Below are 23,108 nucleotides of genomic sequence, written 5' to 3' on the forward strand. Positions count from 1 at the left end.
AGGTAATTGGATGACTTTACGGGCTGTTGCAGAATGAGTCAGTGTGGCTGACAAAGGGGGCGTGGCCCACTACTGTGACCTCACAGTCACACCTGCTCCATTTATGTCAATGAGGGGGCTGATGTCTGGAGTAGGTCTATCGCTGCTAAGGAAACCATCCTGTAGTCGCTACGGTGACCATGTCAGCCACATGCACATAAGCCAGTGCTGAAAGAACAGAATTTTAAAAAATATATGCATTTAAAGTGTCAGAACGGTTAATGACACGAGTAAAGAAAGTCGCTCTGGTGCACTGCACGCTTAATATGGTGCCTGAGGGAAGGATTTTTCCGAATCAAACAGGAAACGGTGAACGCACGTTGTGAACAAGTTGCAACAGCTTCACCCTCGTTTCGTCACCCACGCTCTCCTTGAGCAAGCCTGGCCTTAAGCTTCGGCGCATGCCAGATACCGAAGCCCGTCCCGACTCCTGCTGCAGGGCACATCTGGGTTTGGGCGGGATCGTCTGAAATTAATCCACGGATTAAGAGGTAACGTTTGCAGTTTACCTGCGCTACCTTTTTCGCACACCTGGATCTGCTGGCCATTTCCCCTGTTCTGGCAGAACAGGTGACATGACACACTAGCCCTGCAGCTAGGTGATTGACTATTCAGTCATTTTTTTTTTTTTTTTTTTTGGAATGTCTGGCTGACATAACAGTTCCCAGACTTGTAAACCCCAGTATGGCTGAAGTACTTCAAAGTCATTTCAGAATGTGTTAAATGGTTCCACGCTGACTCATTGAGTAATCAGTGACCATCCTCCTCAGCTGGATTATGTAGGAGTGTGGATAGAGGATTTAAAAGGTCATGGTCTGACATATCTCCAAGTCATGTACATGACACAATATGCCACTGTGACAAAGGACAGAACTTTTGGCAAATATGGTTACTAATAAACCTACAGGTATCTGTCCACAATTTCTGGGAGCAAATACACAAAAAACAGGGGCCAAACGTATTATTTCAGTATCATTATCCCCCTAGAAGATTATCATAAATTTTCTACGTTTCACATCATCACTGTTTATTGGTTCAATAAAATAGACTGAACTATCGGACAATTCAGTCATCAGGTTATAGGAAAAACAAATGAATTATGTTAATTACATGTTATTTTTAATGTGTGTGTCACCTACCCTAGCCTTGGCTGTTTTTGTCAGTCGTATGGTCCAGTCCTTGTTCCTGTCATAAGAATGATTAAACATACCCCCCCACCCCAAAAAAAATAATAATAATCGCGACCCCTGTGTGTTCTTTAACATATGAGACAAGCTAGTATTAGCACTAATTATTGCTTAAAGGTCCTCTTTGAAAGGGTCTTCCACATGTCTACGTCATACGTCACTTGCTGGCGAAGGGGAGGGGAGAGTCCGAAGTCTAACCAATAGCGACCCCGACATGTAAATGAGCTACCAGTGCCGCCGAGGTGTGCGCGCGGTCTCCTGTAGGACACTCTAGATTCCTCGGAACTGTCTCGAGCGCGCGGGGATTGGGAGTTTATCCTTGAATTTTGGAGGAAATATTTTGCTCAAACATCCCGATACAAAGTTGCCTTTATGGCTGTGCGGCTTTAAGCATCGTTCGCACCACGTCACTTACGCATGCTTTCTCAGTGACAAACGCAGCGGATGTTTCTTTCCTGGACGTACTGAGATCTGAAATCACGGGTACTGAAGATGAAGTATAAAGTGAGTACCATGTTTGCCTTCTCTTTAACAGGTCGCGAAGGTTACAGGAATATAATACGCGTTTACATGTAAATAGAACAGGAAGTAGATGTTTTAACTCACGCTACGTATTTTGAAACTGTGGACTGCTTTTGTGCTTTCCAGTTTCAAATGGGTCAATGACCGTGGAAAAAACACTTTAGGTTTATAAGTTGCATTCTTTTGTGGGGATCTCAAATGAGCATATAGCCCACAATGTGTTGAATCCTGCGACTGGGGACCGTACGCTTTGTGTAAATGTCCAAAGCTTTCATTCGGATGCGGAGAAATAGCGTTTGGAAATAATGCGTTATGCTGACCGTAGCCTACTCCCCTGCCCCCGTACTTGTGCTGTCAGATCGGAGTCATTCACTGAATCCTGTCCTAAATGAACCCTTGTACATCGCTGGGACCCGCTACCCTTCACATACAGGGCAGACGGGAGTCCGACCACTGGAGGAATTAAGTGTGCGCTGTACCTCCCCCCGGTCAGTTTCTATGGTAAAAGGCTTGTCAGGGGGAGCGTTGGAGTGTGAATAGCATACAGACTTGAGAATGTAGCGCTTTGTCTGTGGTCTTTGGCCCTGTCTCAGAGACATTAATGATTTATCAAGGGTAATAAAGTCTCAGAGACTGCGCGGACTTCTGTACTTGGGCGGACAATAAAAAGATGTGATTTACTCCTTTTCAACGCTCCAGCGACTTGGAGCAGTTTGTGTACGTGGACACGTTCACGCTGTGCACGGCTGGTGATGATTTGAATTAATGAACAAATGTGAGATTTCAACGTATTTTACCCCGAATCTGTTGAATTCGATGACAAATTAATTTCGCCTTCCCATGCCGTTTCCCTTTTGTTTTTGTATTGATTTGTTTATCTGTTTAAAAAAATACTATTTCAGAGCTGTACTGACAATCTAACGGTAAAATAGAGACCAGCTTCTGTGTCACTATTCCAACAAGTGTCGTTTGAAATCCCTGGGCCCTGGCTCTTGCACAGTGAAGCTATGTTCATGACCGTTCCATTCATCATTAACATTCTCCGTAAGGTGTAAAGTGTGCGTAAAGATTCACTTCCTACTATGGTAGGACGTCGAGTGGGTCTTCCTCCGTGGAATGCTTTTGTCTGGCTCGCACTATCTGTGGAATGTGGGGCAGTTGGCACCAGATGACTGTGGAGGTTTTGGTCCAGGTTGTTTAGACTGTGTTCTGCTGGTTGCGGGAGTCATTCTCTCCACAGTCATCCCCCCGTTCACTTTATGAGACCCATGTGTGAGGGACTTGAGGTTGTTATCAGACCATAATAGGAATGTGAGGTCTCTGAGCTTTTCACGCCAAACTCAGAAAAATCAGCTCACTTTTCTGCGGGTCGCCCTCTGCTGGCGGTGTGGAGTTTTGCGTCCGAGCTGGCTTCTTCCAGGTCCGCGTCTCTAGACCAGCTAGAACTAAATCAGACTTCAGCCATCTTGGGATTTAGTCCTAAATCAGGGCAGATTGAGGTCTGTGATGTATGGGGAGGGTGTGAGTGTGTGCACGTGTGTGTGTTTGTTCAGAAGGCTGTGTGTTTCCACATCTGCGTGTGTCATTAAGATTAACTGTACATGTGTTTGCATGTGTATGCATTCCTGCCTGTGGTTGCCAAGGATACAAACAGCATGTGTGTGCTGTGCACATGTGTGTTTCCGTGTGTGTGTTATGAGTGATAACGTGTGTGTGTGTGTGTTTCCGTGTGTGTGTGTGTTATGAGTGATAACGTGTGTGTGTGTGTGTTATGAGTGATGACGTGGGTGTGTGTGTGTGTTTCCGTGTGTGTGTGTGTTATGAGTGATGACGTGTGTGTTTCCGTGTGTGAGTGTGTGTGTGTTATGAGTGATGACGTGGGTGTGTGTGTGTGTGTGTGTGTGTGTGTACGCGCGTTTGGGTGGCGGTCAGGGCGCAGTAGTCTGGCACGCACCTCCAGGCTACTGATTGCTTAAGGTTACAATGCGCGCGTGTCGTATCGGTGAAATACATTTCCCATAGGTGGTGAGGTTTCATGGGGGGGGGGGGGGGGCAAAGGTCAGCGGGATCACGAGAGTGCAGGGTGATGAAAGTGAGTTTCCCAGCAGCAGGTGTCTATGGTGGGGAGGGGCCCATTCTATGACCATTCTATGGTGCGTCACACAGAGGCACCCTGGGATTCATTTTTTTTAAATGTGTCCCATTGTGGGTTTTTCTAAATCTTTCTCAGCGCCTAATCTTTAGTTGCACTACGATGGGAAACTAAAATACAGACACACACACGCATGCTTGCTCTCTTGCTCACCCTATTATAGTACACGAACTGTTGCAGTCTTGCACGCAGACAAGAACTCTCACACACAGACAAGAACTCTCACACCTAGAGAGACAGGCGCACACACACACACACACACACACACTCCTTCTCTTCTCTACACCCGCTGTTTCCAGCGCTACTCCTTACTTGCTCTTTTCAGACTTACGTAACCGTGACAGAAATAGCCGAAGAATTCCAGAGAGAAACAATTAGGTGAACCAGAGTAATGTTTTTCTGGAGGGGCGACGGGGGGGTCAGCTTCCAGGCAACGGTCCAAGCGGGATAGCAATGGAGGTGGGGGGTGCGGGAGAAGGAGGAGCTGGGGAGGAGAGAAAAGGGAAAAGAAGAGGAAATGGGTGGGGAAATGGAACACTTTGGGGTTGGGTGAGTAGGATAGGGTATGGGGGCGGGGGGGTTTGGTGTGGTTGTGTGTGCGCTGGTTATGGTAATGGGGGGTTGAGATTGAGAAAAGCTGTATTTGTGTTTATGGAAATTCGTGCCAGTGGATGCTCTTGGGGATTATGTAGTAGTGGGCGAGGGGGTTTACAGTCTTATGAATGGGGGGGGGGGTGAGGGGCGCAGGGGGGGGGGGTGTGAGGCACTTCCCCACGGCTGTCTTAAACTGGCATTCCCTCTGCTACTGTGCTGTACGTTCCTGGGGAGGTCACAGCCCTGTGTGCTCTCTGTACATAAAGATTTACTGTTAGAGTCTCAGTGCTTCGGACAGCACAGTCTCAGTGCTCCAGACAGCACAGTCTCAGTGCTCCAGACAGTACAGTCTCAGTGCTTCGGACAGCCAGTCTCAGTGCTCCAGACAGCACAGTCTCAGTGCTCTGAACAGCAGGGTCTCAGTGCTTTCGGACAGTCAGTCTCAGTGCTCCAGACAGCACAGTCTCAGTGCTCTGAACAGCAGGGTCTCAGTGCTTCGGACAGTCAGTCTCAGTGCTCCAGACAGCACAGTCTCAGTGCTTCGGACAGTCAGTCTCAGTGCTCCAGACAGCACAGTCACAGTGCTCTGAACAGCAGGGTCTCAGTGCTTCGGACAGTCAGTCTCAGTGCTCCAGACAGCAATCTCAGTGCTCTGAACAGCACAGTCTAGTGCTCCAGACAGCAGTCTCAGTGCTTACAATATCAAGCTCATTTTGTGGAAGCGCCTACAAAGAGGACCACACATACTTTTATGATGTGTCTTAATTGTGAAATACTTGCTGTAGTATAGATAGATAGAGAAAGTGAAAGAGAGAGAGAGTGGGAAAGAAACAGCCTCTGCCCAGAAACAGACCCCCTCCAACATATTAAACATCTTCCAAACAATGACTTGCATACTCTTACAAAAACAGAAATAAAAATAATAGATAACAAAAACAAACAATTGAAAAATGGCTGAACAAAATAAACTTAACAAATTAACAAATTAGAATGTTATCAACCATTGAGCAGAGAATATACTTTAACACAGTACCTTGTCAATATAAAACAAACCACAAACAGAGACTATCCATGAAAATGTACAGACTCAGTGATCATAATCTGAAAACAGAGAAAAAGGTGGCATAAGAAAGAGTGGAAGCTGGAAGCCCAGAGAGGAGAGATTATGTAAACAACGTGAATCCGGAGAAATAGAAACGTGAATTCCCCCTTCTCCTCTCCTGTCCTATGTGTGCTCATTACAGACGAGCTTTGTTATCAAAGTCAAAGCCAGAGTCGCATCACATGACAGCGAAACATATGATGAATGATTACACAGGTCTGGGAGAAGGACCAGAACTCATAGAGTCATCTGCATAATACATGAGTGCCTGCCTTGAACTAAAAGAAAAAAGAACTTTGTAACATTGGTGTTGTATTTATCGCGTATATGGTGTGGTCTTTGGACCGTACTCTGTGGTCCTATTGCACAAGTGCGGTCATTACATTACATTACATTACAGGCATTTAGCAGACGCTGTTATCCAGAGGGACTTACACAACTTTGACATTGCATTTTACATTGTATCCATTTAAACAGCTGGATATATACTGAAGCAATTCCGGTTAAGTACCTTTGCTCAAAGGTACAACGGCAGCGTCCTACCGGGGAATCGAACCTGCGACCTTTCGGTTACAAGCCCGGTTCCTTACCCACTGTGCTACACTCCGTCCTTCATGACCGGCGGGGCGCCGTGCTCCTTCGTGAATAGACAGAGGTGAATTCCTGACGAGGCTTCGCACCGTGGGCAGAACATTACCATTACCGGCTGGGAGAGAGACGGACTGCATTGTGCAGCCTGGATTCTGTAAGGGCCTGTCTTGCATCAGCAACAATGAGAGCAGTCATTTCCAATGCAGAAACGCAGGGAATTAAGAATTCTGCTCAAGAGTTTGTGTGCAAGGTGATCCCCACGGAAACAGAGCTGTGCGTCTGTGAGATTGTGCTTCATGGTGAGGGGAGTGTGTGTGTAGGTCTGTGCGTGTGCGAGTTTCAGTGTGTGTGTGTGTGTGTGTGTGCGGGTGTGCACATTCATATGTGTGTAGGTGCGTAAGAGAGAGGCAGAGAGAAAGAGAGAGTACAAGTGTGTGTTTGTGTGTGTGAGAGAGGCTGATAGTGTGTGTGTGAGTGAGTGAGTGTTTGTGTGTGTGTGTGTGTGTGTGTGAGAGAGAGAGAGAGAGTTTTAGCAGTGTGGTGTGTGGGTCTGGGTCAGGGTAAGTTCTGCACACGGTGGTTTATGAGGTCACTGGGACAGCACCTCAATGTGTGAGGAGCCTGTGTGAGTGTGTGTGTGAGAGAGAGAGAGTGAGAGGGAGTGTGTGTGTGTGAGTGTCAGAGAGAGAGAGTGTGTGTGTATGTGTATGAGAGAGAGAGAGAGAGTGTGCATGTGTGTGTGAGTGAGTGAGAGAGAGAGTGTGTGTGTGTGTGTATGAGAGAGAGAGAGAGAGAGTGTGCGTGTGTGTGTGAGTGAGTGAGTGAGAGGTAGTGTGTGTGTGTGTGAGTGTGTGAGTGTCAGAGAGAGAGAGTGTGAGTGTGTGTGTATGTGTATGAGAGAGAGAGAGAGTTTTAGCAGTGTGGTGTGTGGGTCTGGGTCAGGGTAAGTTCTGTGCACGGTGGTTTATGAGGTCACTGGGACAGCACCTCAATGTGTGAGGAGCCTGTGTGAGTGTGTGTGTGTGTGTGAGAGGGAGTGTGTGTGTGTGTGTGTGTGAGAGAGAGAGTGCGTGTGTGTGTGAGTGAGTGAGAGGGAGTGTGTGTGTGTGTGTGAGTGTGTGTGTGTGTGTGTGTGAGAGAGAGAGAGAGAGAGAGAGAGAGAGAGAGAGAGAGTTTTAGCAGTGCGGTGTTTGGGTCTGGGTCAGGGCGTGTTCTGCACACGGTGTTTTATGAGGTCACTGGGACAGCGCCTGAGTGTGTGAGGAGCCTGTGTGAGCGCTCTGCCTTTCCCACAATCCACTGCAGCCTCTCATTTGCTCCCAGAAGTGCTTTAGGTGTGTCAGCATGCGCGTCTGTGAGTGTCCCAGTTTAAACAGGGCTATTTTGTATTTTTGTTCTCTGATGCGATGGCAGAGAAAAGGTGTATTTACGCAGTCTGGGTCTGAGTCATGGCGCACACAGCCAGGAATGGGGTGGAGAAGGTGTCAGGACCTCTGTTCCAGGTCTGGACCTCATAGTGCTGTGAATGGTCCCTTCACAAAGTGTGTGTGTGTGTGTGTGTGAGAGAGAGTGAGAGTCAACACTCACTGTCTGTGATGGATACAACCATTAAACCCCTGTGAGATGGGTGGGGGGTTGTACTATAGAACTACTATAGCACCTGTGATAGATGCCAACACTTATCACCTGAGAGATTGTACTGTAGCACCAGTGAGAGATGCTAACACTCATCACCTGAGAGATTGCACTATAGCACCAGTGAGAGATGCTAACACTCATCACCTGAGAGATTGCACTATAGCACCAGTGAGAGATGCTAACACTCATCACCTGAGAGATTGCACTATAGCACCAGTGAGAGACACTAACACTCATCACCTGAGAGATTGTACTATAGCACCAGTGAGAGACGCTAACACTCATCACCTGAGAGATGATACTATAGCACCAGTGGGAGATGCTAACACTCATCACCTGAGAGATGATACTATAGCACCAGTGGGAGATGCTAACACTCATCACCTGAGAGATTGCACTATAGCACCAGTGAGAGACGCTAACACATCACCTGAGAGATGGTACTATAGCACCAGTGAGAGATGCTAACACTCATCACCTGAGAGATTGTACTATAGCACCAGTGGGAGATGCTAACACTCATCACCTGAGAGATTGCACTATAGCACCAGTGAGAGATGCTAACACTCATCACCTGAGAGATTGTACTATAGCACCAGTGAGAGATGCTAACACTCATCACCTGAGAGATTGCACTGTAGCACCAGTGAGAGACGCTAACACTCATCACCTGAGAGATTGTACTATAGCACCAGTGAGAGATGCTAACACTCATCACCTGAGAGATTGTACTGTAGCACCAGTGAGAGATGCTAACACTCATCACCTGAGAGATTGCACTATAGCACCAGTGAGAGATGCTAACACTCATCACCTGAGAGATTGTACTATAGCACCAGTGAGAGATGCTAACACTCATCACCTGAGAGATTGTACTGTAGCACCAGTGAGAGATGCTAACACTCATCACCTGAGAGATTGCACTATAGCACCAGTGAGAGATGCTAACACTCATCACCTGAGAGATTGTACTATAGCACCAGTGAGAGATGCTAACACTCATCACCTGAGAGATTGTACTATAGCACCAGTGGGAGATGCTAACACTAGTCAGGCCTGCCATAGACAATGTGGCAGAATAACCGTGATAGATCGCGACACTAAGCACCTCAGGGAGAAACAGCCGCTGTGAACCTCGGGGCTTCTCCGCGAGGTGTGAGAGGGTACGAGAGACCGCACTCCCAGACACGCACACACACACAAACACACACACGCGCACACACGTGTTTACCGGGCGAACCGGCAGACTCCGCCTGAGTCACGTGCCTCTGTAACCGTGACCGAGTTCGCTTTTTCCGCGCCGGACGGAGACGGAGGCGTTCGCGGTCGGGTAACGCCTCGGCCAATCGCCGGCCCGGGGCCCGTCGGCGTGCGCGGTCCCACCGCTTCGCCGACACGTACGGAGACGCTCAGAATCCCCCCAACCCCCCCCCCCCGACAAATTGGCTGCCGTCGGACCTCAGGCGTGCCAGAGGTGGCCTGTTCGAACAAGGCGGCCCTTCACCTCCATTTTCTCCTGTACAACCATGTCTGCGTGAAAAAAACACGTGGCCTGTGATCATTTTACGCTGCCCTTGGGTTGTGAGCGCACAGAGTTGTGTGCGAATAAGTCGGAGCGGAGGAGCTGGTTTGGCTTTTTCGGCTTTTGTCACGAAAAAGGCAGGTTTTGTAGCTGCTTTTGATTCACCGGCGTGGTTTGTGTGTTTTCGCTCGACCGTCTTGAGTTTCAGCCACCGTGGCGTGTCTCTAAATCTGCGCCGTTGCTATTTAAAGAAATAAAACTCCCCCGGCAAAGGGTAGCAGGAAGTTCAGCGCGTGAATTATGCAAGTATGCGCGGGTACGCTATATGTGTTTGCTGTGTGTTTGTGTGTGTGTGAGTGTTTGTGGGTGTATGTGTGTGTTTGTGGGTGTATGTGTGAGTGTGTGTGGGTGTGTGGGTCTATGTGTGTGAGGGTGTGTGGGTGTGTGTGTGAGTGTGTGTGTGTGAGGGTGTGTGGGTGTATGTGTATGTGTGCATGATTATGTGAGGGTGTGTGGGTGTGCACCTACATTTTTGTGTTAACGCATTATGGTGCATTCTGGGTGCTGGTGAGTCATACTGAGAAGTGCATCAAAGCATTTTGTGTGCGTTTGTATAAATTATGAACAATGTAGGCTACATTTCAGGAAAGGATTTTGAGACTAATTGAAATATGAACAGTTAATTTCTTTCTTTTTATCATTTTGGTCTTCTTTATGGTTTTAGACGTGGTTCGCTGTCGGTTGAACGGACACATAATAGATGGAAGATGGAATGACGGTAGTGCAGAGGTTGTGGTGTGTTGCTTTTGTGAAAAGGGGGCAATTTCGCAGAGAGAGAGAGAGAGCGAGGTTTAGCAGCGTCCTGTGGTTGATCTGCGTCAGCGATAGAGAGAAGCAAGTGTGCGTGTGAACTGCTGCGCTGTGGTGTTGAGCACTGAGCGGTGTTAATGACTGTCCCAGAAAGAGCTTAGTCAGGTCTCTCAGCTTGGTGGAGTTCAGACTGAGGTTGCCTGAGATGACGGTGGAGGCTGACAGAGCGCCTCCTTCAGGCCGTCTGTGGAACAAGTCCAAGCCCTGTGATCCCTGCATCTCTCTCCCTCTCTCTCTTCCTTTCACCACCCCTGCATCTCTCTCCCTCTCTCCCCCCTTTTACCATCCATCCATCTCTCTCCCTCTCTCTCTTCCTTTCACCACCTCTGCATCTCTCTCCTCTCTCCCCCTTTTACCATCCCTCCATCTCTCTCCCTCTCTCTCTTCCTTTCACCACCCCCTGCATCTCTCTCTCCCTCTCTCCCCCGTTACCATCCCTCCATTTCTCTCCCTCTCTCTCTTCCTTTCACCACCCCTGCATCTTTCTCCCCTCTCCCCCCTTTACCATCCCTCCATCTCTCTCCCTCTCTCTCTTCCTTTCACCACCCCTGCATCTCTCTCTCCCTCTCTCCCCCGTTACCATCCCTCCATTTCTCTCCCTCTCTCTCTTCCTTTCACCACCCCTGCATCTTTCTCTCCCTCTCTCCCCCCTTTTACCATCCCTCCATCTCTCTCCCTCTCTCTCTTCCTTTCAGCACCCCCGCATCTTTCTCTCCCTCTCTCCCCCCTTTTACCATCCCTCCATCTCTCTCCCTCTCTCTCTTCCTTTCACCACCCCTGCATCTCTCTCTCCCTCTCTCCCCCCTGTTACCATCTCTCCATTTCTCTCCCTCTCTCTCTTCCTTTCACCACCCCAGCATCTCTCTCCCTCTCTCTCCCCACTTCCCCCCCTTTCCCTACGGCGGGGTTCTGGAAAGTTCCGCGTCTTTCCGGGCTGGGAGCGGGGGCGGGAGCGGGGGGGTGTGTGGCCGCCGGGGCAGATTCCGGAACACAGGAAGGCGTTGGCATCGCGGGCGGATACGCGATAAAGGCCCGCCCCCCCGCACAGGGCGAAGCGCCGTGCGCTGTGAAACTCCAAGGCCTATCAGGAGGGTTATCTCTGCGCACCGCGATTTTTGCAGCCGTTCTCCGGAACATTCTCTGGAAATTCCCATGGAACAGAGAGACAACTGGCAGCCAATGGTAGCTGATCTGCAGAGACGTGCCCCCACGAGTCCAGAAATCCTTTTGTTATCCAGACATGACGATGATTGCTTTTTCGCCACCTTATACTTACAAGTTGTTTTCTGGTAGACTGCTGTATCTCCGATATTTTTAGATGTACCCACAGATTTGAGATCCGTTTCACTCAGACACAGATCAGAAATAACCACTGGGAGGAACTGAAATGCGAACGTTTGAGCCGTCTTGTCTTCGCTGAGAAGCACAGGGGTGATACTCACTCTGATTTTAAACACTGGTTGTTTAGAGTTTGCCGTGAAGAGTTCCTGAGATGCCCCGTGTAGTGCACACACACAGGTGTTTTTGACACAGGGAGGGAGAAGAGTTTGTGTGAAACACAAATACAGTGCAGGGTGTGTGAGTTCTGTAATACTCTGAACATTCTCAAATACAGTGACAGGAGTGTGTCTGTAACGAACAGAAAGAGAATTACTTTCACTGATTCAGCGAGTTTGGTAAGAGAGTTGTCTGTAACACACTGAGGGAGATGTCTGTAATGCATTGATTAAGGTCTGTAACACACTTACTGACGGAGGTGTCTGTGATACACTGACCCAGGGAGTTGTCTGTAACACACTGACTGAGGGAGTTGTCTGTAACACACTGACCCAGGGAGCTGTCTGTAACACACTGACTGAGGGAGTTGTCTGTGACACACTGACTGACGGAGGTGTCTGTGACACACTGACCCAGGGAGTTGTAACACACTGACTGAGGGAGGTGTCTGTAACACACTGACCCAGGGAGTTGTAACACACTGACTGAGGGAGTTGTCTGTAGCACACTGACTGGGAGAGTTATCTGTAACACACTGACCCAGGGCTCTTTCCTGCTTGTCCCAGAACCTGATGGCCAAGGCTCTGTACGACAATGTCCCAGAGTCCCCCGAAGAGCTGGCCTTCCGGAAGGGCGACATCCTGACGGTCATCGAGCAGAACACCGGCGGACTGGAGGGCTGGTGGCTCTGCTCCCTGCACGGCCGGCAGGGCATCGCCCCCGGCAACCGCCTCAAGCTGCTCATCGGGCCCATGTTTGAGGCCCAGCCGCCTGCCGCCCAGACGCCGCCCTCGGGACCCGCCTACCAGCAGAGCCCCCAGCAGCAGGGGGTGTACCAGGTCCCCCAGAGGAGCGCCTGGGGCGCGGACGCGACACCGAGCAAAGTAAGAGACGCTCGCTTTCCCCAAACCTCTTTTCCCGGGCTCAGCAGCCTGATCTCAGCCAGGCAGTGAGGGATTATGGGAGACTGGAGAAGGATAAACATTGGCAGACAGACACGGGAGCACAGACGCTTATGAACTGGAAGCGCAAGTGGTGATTCACTGCTCCACTAGTGTCACAGGGGCCACGGGCTACAGAGAGCTGATTAAAAAGCAGAGTGAACACAAGGGCATACTGGGACTATACTGCAGTGGCAAGAGTTCACAGATGGATGCTGGGATTGTAGTTTTGCATGGGGAAGGTAAATGGTAAATGGACTGCATTTATATAGCGCTTTTATCCAAAGCGCTTTACAATTGATGCCTCTCATTCACCAGAGCAGTTAGGAGTTAGGTGTCTTGCTCAGAGACACTTCGACACGCCCCGGGGCGGGGATCGAACCGGCAACCCTCCGACTGCCAGACAACCGCTCTTACCTCCTGAGCTATGTCGCCAGGTTACGGATGTATGCTGGGGTTGTAGTCCTGCAGGGGGAAGAGTTCACAGAGGGGTGCTGGGATTGTAGTCCTGCAGGGGGAAGAGTTCACAGAGGGATGCTGGGATTGTAGTCCTGCAGGGGGAATAGCTCACAGAGGGAGGCTGGGATTGTAGTCCTTCATGGGGAAGAGTTCAGATAGGGATACTGGGATTGTGTGCACAAGGGTCTGAAGTGTGTATACTGAAGGGCTCATTTTAACAGGAGAATTGAAGGGTGCAGGCTTGGAGACGCAGCTGTGTGTGGAGGCCACACAGTCTCTTCTGTTTCTGCTCTCTCTGCCCTGTAGATTCAGATAAAAACAGCAAGTTCAAAAAAATGAGTTCAATGCCGTGCGTCTCAGAAGCTGCTTGCTCGTTTTCCTGAACGGCTGAAAAATGTCATCACTGCCAGACATCAGGGAGCACGCAGAGAGCTGCAGCTTCGGCTGGACTGACTGTACAAGGTCAAAAGGCGCACAGATTACGAGACACTTCACATCCTGCAGCCTTCTGTGTGGGAGGACTGAGGCCAGCTGGCAGCCCTCGTGGGGGCGGAGTTTGAGCACTGCGCCAGTTATTCTGGGGGGCGGAGTCTGCACCCAGCAGTATCTCCCAGTGGGCGGAGTCTGAGCCCAGCAACATTTCTGTGTGGGGGCGGAGTCTGAGCCAAGCAACATTTCTGTGTGTGGGGGCGGAGCCTGAGGCCAGACTTCAGCCTATCAGAGCGAGCAGCCGGGCTCGGGGCTTTTGCAGTAGCCGACGGCTGCCGGGAGGCCTCAGGGAGAGAGCAGAGAGGAGGAGCGCTCCCCTCTCCCCGTCCCGCTGGAGAGGGGCGCTGGGGGGTCCCGTGGCTCGGCTCTAAAGAGCGGCGCGTGGGCGAGGGCGCGAGGACGTGTGCCGAGCGGCACGCGAGCGCCGGAGAGCGTGGCGGGACGTCCCAGGCTCGTCGCTTCGTGTCCGGGGAGGATAGTAATTACAGCTCGGGAGTTTCCCTGCAGCAGAAAGCAGGAAGTGATAATCTGTGGGAGTCAGCGGGCCGTAAACAGGGAGCCGCGTGCACCTGGCGCTTTTGGAATCGCGCCCGGCCGGTGGGGGCGGGGGTGGGGGGGGGAGCGTCACAGGAAGAGGGAGCCACGAGACGAGCGCGATTCCCGAGCCCTTCGTCTCCGTCCTCATCCTCGCCGCACCTGAACGGGGAAGTGGAGTGTTATCCGTGGAGTGGATGTCTGTGTGTTGGGTGTGTGACCTTGAGGTGTATACCCACACCGTGATGTCATCAGCACTCTATGAGAGAGAGGTGTGTCTACCTGCAGTGCTGCCACCTCATCGCTGGGCTTCATTAGTGAAAGCTGTGTATACCCACACCGTGATGTCATCAGTACTCTATGAGAGAGGTGTGTCTACCTGCACTGCTGCCACCTCATCGCTGGGCTTCATTATTGAAAGCTGTGTATACCCACACCGTGATGTCATCAGCACTCTATGAGAGAGAGGTGTGTCTACCTGCACTGTTGCCACCTCATCGCTGGGCTTCATTAGTGTAAGCTGTGTATACCCACACCGTACGTGAGTTCACTGTATCACTACTGAAAGGCCTATCTCTGGTGTTTTGCCATAGGTCCTCTCTGAACAGCTCTGGGTAGGAGTGTAGTATAATGCGTCTTATAACTTGAAGGTCACAGGTTCGATTCCCAGGTAGGACACTGCCATTGTACCCTCGGGCAAGGTACTTAACCTGCATTGCTTCAGTATACACTCATCGGCCACTTCATTAGGTGACAGGAGTGGCACCCGGTGTGGTCTTCTGCTGCTGTACCCCATCTGCTTCAAGGTTTGACGTGGTGTGCGTTCAGAGATGCTCTTCTGCATGCCTCGGTTGTAACGAGTGGTTATTTGAGTTAATGTTGCCTTTCTATCAGCTCGAACCAGTCTGGCCATTCTCCTCTGACTTCTGCCAAGGCATTTTCGCCCAGAGAACTGCCGCTCACTGGATATTTTCTCTTTTTTGGACCATTCTCTGTAAACCCTAGAGATGGTTGTGCGTGAAAACCCCAGCAGTTTCTGAAACACTCAAACCAGCCCATCTGGCACCAACGACCATGGCACGTTCAAAGTCGCTTAAATCACCTTTCTTCCCCATTCTGATGCTTGGTTTGAACTTCCGCAGATCGTCTTGACCATGTCCACATGCCTAAATGCATTGAGTTGCTGCCACGTGATTGGCTGATTAGATATTTGGGTTAACGGGTGCAGTTTGCGGTTGAACAGGTCTACCTAATGAAGTGGCCGTGTGTATGCCCGGTGTATGTCCAGCTGTATAATTGGACGAAGCGTAAATTCTGTGTAGAAGTTGTGTAAGTTGCTCCGCGTAAGCCGAACGCCTGTAATGTAATGTAACGACACACCGAAGCCGAAACGCACGTCCCGCTCACAGGATGTGAGCCGCCACCTCCGCACCGCCAACGGAAGGCGGGCCCGCCCTCCTTATCTGGGGCAGTTCGGTCAGCGCGGGCGACGGCGCAAAGATTAAAGGATGAGGACACGCCCAGGAGCCGAGCGCGTGCAGCACTCTTCCGGCCGGTTTGAGTAACAGGCCGTGCCTTTGTTGCTTGTTTGTTGGGAGTAGTAAGCCGTGAGTGAGTCACAGTGTGGCCGTGCTGTGTTTATCTGCTTGGCCACTTTACGGCGTCCGGAGCAACAGGAGAAAGCAGTCAGACTGTCGGAGGGGGGGGAAACTTCCAGCTCTGTCTGGCCCGTTGTCTGGGGCTGCCCAATCGCAGGCCCCCGTGATCTGACCCAAAGAGTGAGGTCATAAATCCAGCCAATGGCGGCGGAGGTATTTGCCTCGTTGTAGTGGAGGAGGAAAGAGCAGGAAATGCCTGGCTGAGAGGTGACATACTTTTTTCCTTTAGATGTCAGACGTGCTTTTTTTAAAAAAATGTTCATACATACCTCAGAGTTTTGTGTTACCGAACGTCTGTGCACTTCTCCGTTTCCCAGAAAGAGAGAGTGTGTGTGTGTGTGTGTGTGCGTGCCTGCGTGCGTGTGAGTGTGTTGGCAAGTGAATGAGTGCGTGAGTGCTTACATTGTGTGCCTATGTGTACGTTGTGAGTCTGTATGTGTTTTGCGTGTGTTTGTAGAACTTTTAGTCTCGATTCCGTAAACCCATTAATTGAGATGTAAAGAATGCACGGCTTGAATGGTGTTTTGTGGAAGACGGCCAAAACTCTTTCTCAAGTTACTGGAATAACCCACTACAGAGTTTTTATTAGAAAAGCAGTCCGTTTGATTTGTAGAAACGAGTTTATTTTTAATGTGAGACCGTATATTTTAATCTTTAGAGGACTCACGCAGGATTTATAAAGCGCTATTTGTAAAAGCGAAATATTATTTTCCGCGCAGAAGTCAGTTATGCGTGTCAGTGGCTTTGTGTGTTTTGGACTGAGGCCCTTTCGTCAGCAGCTGCTTGTGTCTTGAACTGAGGACAGTCGTGTGTCTGTGGACCTGTCAGTTCTGCATGGGGGCCGTGCGTCAGTGGACCTGTCAGTTCTGCACTGGGGCCATGCGTCAGTGGACCTGTCAGTTCTGCACTGGGGTCGTGTGTCTGTGGACCTGTCAGTTCTGCACTGGGGCCGTGTGTCTGTGGACCTGTCAGTTCTGCACTGGGGCCGTGTGTCTGTGGACCTGTCAGTTCTGCACTGGGGCCGTGTGTCTGTGGTCCTGTCAGTTCTGCACTGGGGCCGTGTGTCTGTGGACCTGTCAGTTCTGCACTGGGGCCGTGTGTCTGTGGACCTGTCAGTTCTGCACTGGGGCCGTGTGTCTGTGGACCTGTCAGTTCTGCACTGGGGCCGTGTGTCTGTGGACCTGTCAGTTCTGCAGTGGGGCCGTGTGTCTGTGGTCCTGTCAGTTCTGCACGGGGGCCGTGTGTCTGTGGACCTGTCAGTTCTGCATAGGGGCCGTGTGTCTGCGGACCTGTCAGTTCTGCACTGGGGCCGTGTGTCTGCGGACCTGTCAGTTCTGCACGGGGGCCGTGTGTCTGTGGACCTGTCAGTTCTGCATGGGGGCCGTGCGTCTGCGGACCTGTCAGTTCTGCACTGGGGCCGTGCGTCAGTGGACCGGTCAGTTCTGCAATGGGGCCGTGCGTCTGTGGACCTGTCAGTTATGCACGGGGGCCGTGTCTCAGTGGACCTGTCAGTTCTGCACTGGGGCCGTGTGTCTGTGGACCTGTCAGTTATGCACGGGGGCCGTGTGTCTGTGGACCTGTCAGGTCAGGTGTGTGTCTGTGGACCTCTGAATTCTGGGACCGAGGCGAAGTCTAAGTTCTGTTAACCTCTGAGTCTCTGTCTCTCGAAATGACCAGCCGACCAGCTGACCGTGGTCCTATCACCAGATAGCAGGCCCCCCCGCACACCCCAGCTAGGTGGCACAGACCGGGGGTGGGTGTGTCTAAATCCATCCTCCGTTTTTACACTGCCTTGATTTTTACACAGGCTATATTTTATATAACTCCAGATCGGTCACTTTCAACTGACAGACCCCATTGTTCAAATTTGAATGGGCTGGCAGGGGTCTTATTTTGTAAGACGGACTCCATTTTGAAAGAGTGGTGCTTTGCGGTGGACTGACTGGGCAGTGGTTACCTCACTCTGTGTGTGTGTGTGTGTGTGTGTGCTCTCAGGGGTGCAGAAAGACGGCCTTCATCTCCAGAGTAAACACTCTGCGTTCGTCAATGGGAGCGCCAAGTGGCCAGCACTAAAACCAGAGTAAACAAAGGCCGGGCCCAGACTGAGGAGGCAGTGTGTGTGTGTGTGTGTGAGTGTGTGCATGCATGTGTGTGTGTGTATGAGAGAGAGTAGAATTATAGTGCGTGTGAATTAGTAGTTATAGTGTCGGCCTGTGTCTTGTGTGTGCCAGAATAAGTGGTTCCAGTGTGTTATGTGTGTCTGCTTGCCAAGTGAGAGTGATCATATAGCAAGCTGTGGTGTGTATGAGAGGATGATTGTGTGTGATAGAGAGAGAGAGACTGAATGAGAGACACTGAGTGACAGTGTCAGGCTCATTTCCCACCTCTACCTCACCAGCTGCGAGGAAGGAGCAGAACCAGAATTCCTCGCATTCTTGTCTGTCTGCTGAAGCGTAGCTTTCTGGGAAACCAGCACACTCACACGCGAGGAGAGGAGGAGGAGTAGAGGCTTAACTGCGGTTGGGGGGGGGTGGAAATTCACAATGACATGTGAAAAAGACATTACGTCAACCGCCCCCCCCCCCCTCCGAATCCCTGCTTTGAAAGACAGGCCCTCGGCTCAGCTGGCCTAGCATGCAGCTCTTACTGGACGCTAGCGCTCTCTGTGTACACTAGCATGCAGCTCTTACTGGACGCTAGCGCTCTCTGTGTACACTAGCATGCAGCTCTTACTGGACGCTAGCGCTCTCTGTGTACACTAGCATGCAGCTCTTACTGGACGCTAGCGCTCTCTGTGTACACTAGCATGCAGCTCTTACTGGACGCTAGCGCTCTCTGTGTACACTAGCATGCAGCTCTTACTGGACGCAGCCTTGTACTGCAGCGCTCTACGCTACGCTCTCTGTGTACACTAGCATGCAGCTCTTACTGGACGCTAGCGCTCTCTGTGTACACTAGAATGCAGCTCTTACTGGACGCTAGCGATCTCTGTGTACACTAGCATGCAGCTCTGCAGCTATGTGTTTCCTGCCACTGGCACTGACGGCAGGAGAAATGGTGGTGACTTTCGGACATCCGCCAGCTCCAGGGTGACTTCACTTCCTGTCTCACCCTGACGTGATGTTTGTTTTTGCGGTTGCTGCCCACTGCCCCCCGCCCCCCTCTTAGCAAACACAGTGAGCCATTCTCACAAAGTCACACCTGCCTCTTGCTGAATCTACTGCTGGTTTTACTCAGAAAGAAGGCCATAAGCAGGTTGTGGTTTCAGGGAGTGTGGGAACCAGTGCAGCGGAGTCTGCACAGGCTGGCGAATCAGATGCTCCGCGGCGGCGGGTTGGGGGGGGGGGGGGGGGGGCGGAGCCGGACGTAGCAGCTATGCCATCTCACGCTGACGCTCTGTCTCTTCTCTCTCCCGTGCGTACAGGTGGTGACCCCGATGCGGGTGGGCCAGTCCTACACCTACGACTCCGTCCCGCGCCACCAGCAGGACGTCTACGACGTGCCCCCCGTCCGGCCGCAGGGGGTAGGCGTCTCCCCGGAAACGCGGTTCACGACATCGGCAGCGCTCACGCTTCAGCACACAGCGCCCCCTCCCTTCTGAGTCCCTCTTTCTCACTCTAGTGATCTTCTAGGGCAAACAGGAAGTGGGCAGGGCATGCCTGTCAGTCACTGCTCAGAGCAGCACGCCCTCACAGAAAGACTTTTTGCAATATACTGTAAACATTTTTAATTATATTTGGAAAATAAAATTATAAGTATATTTGAGACAAGTGCAATAAATATCGATACCTGAAAGTAGGTAATAATTTGAATATTTGCCAATATATTTCAAAATATTGTCTGTTTTTGGCCACATGGTGGAGAACTCTCGTGGAGGTCAGAACAGCTGAGACTGTGAACAATTTCAAACGACGACTGAAGACCCACCTCTTCAGGCTGCACCTCTCCCCATCCCTCCCTTCCCCCCTGTAAATGACTAACTTAGGGATGTAACTAGGCAGCTGTTTAATAGGTGACTTAGTTGATGCGCCAGTCTTAACGACTACTTGTATTTTTATTTATTTTTATTTTCCATAGATTGCGTTGTTGCGTTCTTGTTGTTAGTGTTAATCAGTTTAACACCAGGGTCCAAGTTGAACTATGCGGTTGTTCCCTGTACTTGGACCGGTACTTCTCTCTAGGGGTTTCGTCATACTTGTTCCTGGTTATGGATATACACTTTGTTGTACGTCGCTCTGGATAAGAGCGTCTGCCAAATGCCTGTAATGTAATGTAATGTAATATTTGATTGGATATATATTGTATGTATATTGTTGAATTGACGCAATATCGTGACGATACACTTTTTTAATATGCATTCAGTGTAGTTCATTTCCTGGCGGGGCAAGCCAATGGCATGGCCCGCGTGGCGTTTCCACGGTTACCCTGACCGCACTTGTGCTTCGCAGGTGTACGACATACCCCCGGCGAAGCAGCCCCCCGCGTTCCCCGGGAAACCGGGAGGCCCGCGCGCGCAGGGCATCTACGACGTCCCCCCGACGACGCAGGGCGTCTACGACGTCCCCCCAACGACGCAGGGCGTCTACGACGTCCCCCCAACGACGCAGGGCGTCTACGACGTCCCCCCGACGACGCAGGGGGTAAGGGAGCGCGGGAAAACGCGCCCGCCGCCCGGAGGCGGAGTTACGGTTAGCGAGGGAGGCCAAAAACAGGCGATTACCGCAGTGCGCTTTTTTCGGAAGCCAGGGTCCTGGCAGCCCTGCGTTATAATTTAGCGATGGGGGCCTCCTCCCGGGCCCGGCTCTGTTATTCCCCTCAGTCATTATGGTAAATGGTGTGTGTGTGTGTGCGGAGATGACTTATAATGGTGTTTAATTGCTACCAGGCGGGAGAGCGTTTGGGGAGGGGGAGTGGGGGGCCGGTTCCCAGTCCCCCCCGCTCCGACGGGACGTTCCGAACCGCGCGCAGGGTAGTCGCGGCGATGAGCGGCGCGGCTCTCCCGCGGGCGGCGCTGTTCCGGGCGCAGTCGCGCTCGCGGCAGGCACGTCGCCCGCGGTAACGGGAGCGGGAGCCTGTTATTTGCGTCGTCCGTAATTACAGCCCGGCTCGGTCCCCCCCCCCCCCCCCAAAGTCCCGAAACGACTTGCAGCCAACTCCCTCTTTTTGTTCCGTGCTATTTTGGCCGACGCGTGCGTCAGCGCGCGTATTACAGGGCTTCTGATGGGCGTCGGCTTTAAGGGCCCGCTCTGTTCTGAGAACATTTTTAAGGTGGGGGGGGGAGGGGGGAAGTGGGGGGTAAGAACGATTTACTGGAAAAGACCTCTGGAGAAAGTGTTGCCTTATGTCCTTCCCAAAACGGGAGTAATTTAGCTGAGCACAGTGTGTATGTGTGTGTTTGTGTGTGTGTTAGTGTGTGTGTTCTACATTATAGTTTACAGTGTCTATTTTAGGCATGTAATACTGATTGAGTACGTGGATTGAACGTGGCTGATAAGAGTGTTTGTACTCAACAGATCTACTCTGTGCCGCCCTGTCGAAATAACCCCGCCCCCCAGGAGGGGAACTACGACTTCCCCCAGCCCCTCAAGGCCAAGCTGGGCGGTATCTACGACGTGCCCCCCACCACCACGGCCAGGCCCTCTGCCCAGTCCAACTACGACTTCCCCCCCAGCTCGGAAGTGGCCCCCGCCCGTGGCTCCACCCACAGCCACGGCAGCGTTTACGACGTGCCCCCTGGGCCGCACGGCGGCGGCGACGTCTACGATGTCCCGCGCGGGGCCGGGGACTACGACGTCCCTCCGCAGGAGCCCCGCCTCCTGGGGGACGTGACGGACGGCGTGAACCGCCTGTCCTTCTCCAGCACGGGCAGCGCCCGCAGCAGCATGTCCACCTCCTCGTCCGCCTCCTCCACCCCCGAGCCGCGGGCGGGGGCGGGGCCCGACCTGGACAGCGCCCTGCAGAGGCTGGGCCAGCTCCAGCAGGGCGTGGAGGCCGCCGTCTCCGCCCTCCTGGGCCTGGCCGCCACCCCGCACTGGAGGACGCCGCAGTTCGCCGACGAGGCGCAGGGGGCGCTGGAGAGGGTGCGGGCGGCCGTGGCGGACCTGCTGGCGTTCGGGCGGGTGGCGACGGCCGGGGCGCAGAGCCAGCCCGACCGCGGCCTGCAGGCCAAGCTCCGGCGGCAGCTGCAGCGGCTGGAGGACTCGCAGCAGATCCTCCTGCAGTCGGGCCACGCCCCGGAGCCCGGCGCCAAGCCACCCACCCGCGGCGACCAGCTGGACCGCTTCCTCATGGTCTCCAGGACCGTCCCCGACGACGCCCGGCAGCTGGCCTCCACGGTCAGCGGCAGCGCCGAGCTGCTCTTCAGGAGGGCGGCGGCAGTGGCGGCAGCCCCGGGGCCCCTCCCCCAGGGCGGAGCCCAGGACGCCCGCCACGGCCCCGCCCACGACAGCGAGGCCTATGACGGGCAGCCGGACCAGACCGCCCCCTTCCCTGTCCCGTCCAGCTTGCAGCAGGAGAAGGAGAACCTGAACCACAGCGAGAAGTGTGTGAAGAGCTGGATGGAGGACTACGACTACGTCCACCTGCAGGTGAGCTCCACCTGCCCAGGACAGGCTCACGCTACACCTGTCCCTTTCCCATCTATCTCCCTGAATCATCACACGCTACACCTCTCTCTTTCCCATCTATCCCCATGGATCATCACATGCTACATCTGTCCCTTTCCCATCTATCCCCCTGAATCATCACACGCTACACCGTCCTTCCCATCCATCCCTGAATCATCACATGCTACACTTGTCCCTTTCCCATCTATCCCCCTGACTCATCACAGGCTCACACTACACCTGACCCTTTCCCATCTATCCCCCTGAATGATCACAGGCTCAAGCTGCACCTGTCCTTTTCCCATTAATCCCCCTGAATCATCACATGCTACACCTGTCCCTTTCCCATCTATCCCCCTGAATCATCACACGCTACACCTGTCCCTTTCCCATCAATCCCCCTGAATCATCACATGCTACACCTGTCCCTTTCCCATCTATCCCCCTGAATCATCACATGCTACACCTCTCTCTTTCCCATCTATCCCCCTGAATCATCACACGCTACACCTCTCCCTTTCCCATCTATCCCCCTGAATCATCACACGCTACACCTCTCTCTTTCTCATCTATCCCCCTGAATCATCACACGCTACACCTCTCCCTTTCCATCTATCCCCCTGAATCATCACAGCTACACTTCTCCCTTTCCATCTATCCCCTGAATCATCACATGCTACACCTGTCCCTTTCCCATCTATCCCCCTG

The 23,108-nt window shown here is 52.2% G+C and overlaps 1 protein-coding gene and 1 long non-coding RNA gene across 5 annotated transcripts in view; both read left to right on the forward strand.

The window, feature by feature from the left end:
* Positions 1–23,108, forward strand: part of nedd9 (neural precursor cell expressed, developmentally down-regulated 9) — a 29,125-nt gene that overhangs the window by 2,937 nt on the left and 3,080 nt on the right. Inside the window, exons 1-5 of one of the 4 annotated variants that reach the window (XM_064348764.1) lie at positions 1,424–1,730; positions 12,281–12,598; positions 19,220–19,318; positions 20,244–20,375; positions 21,309–22,382. In XM_064348764.1, the coding sequence (XP_064204834.1) occupies positions 1,719–1,730; positions 12,281–12,598; positions 19,220–19,318; positions 20,244–20,375; positions 21,309–22,382 (1,635 nt within the window). In that variant the 5' untranslated portion in view covers positions 1,424–1,718. Of the gene's footprint in view, positions 1–1,423; positions 1,731–12,280; positions 12,599–19,219; positions 19,319–20,243; positions 20,436–21,308; positions 22,383–23,108 lie in introns of those variants that run through there. The other 3 variants (XM_064348763.1, XM_064348761.1, XM_064348762.1) reach the window with 3 other exon arrangements.
* On the forward strand, positions 12,608–16,041 carry LOC135262010 (uncharacterized). The gene is made up of 2 exons (XR_010332072.1): positions 12,608–12,897; positions 13,093–16,041. It is a non-coding gene; the product is annotated as an uncharacterized LOC135262010 (long non-coding RNA).

This window comes from Anguilla rostrata, chromosome 8, assembly GCF_018555375.3.
Source record: "Anguilla rostrata isolate EN2019 chromosome 8, ASM1855537v3, whole genome shotgun sequence".
Lineage (NCBI taxonomy): Eukaryota > Metazoa > Chordata > Actinopteri > Anguilliformes > Anguillidae > Anguilla > Anguilla rostrata.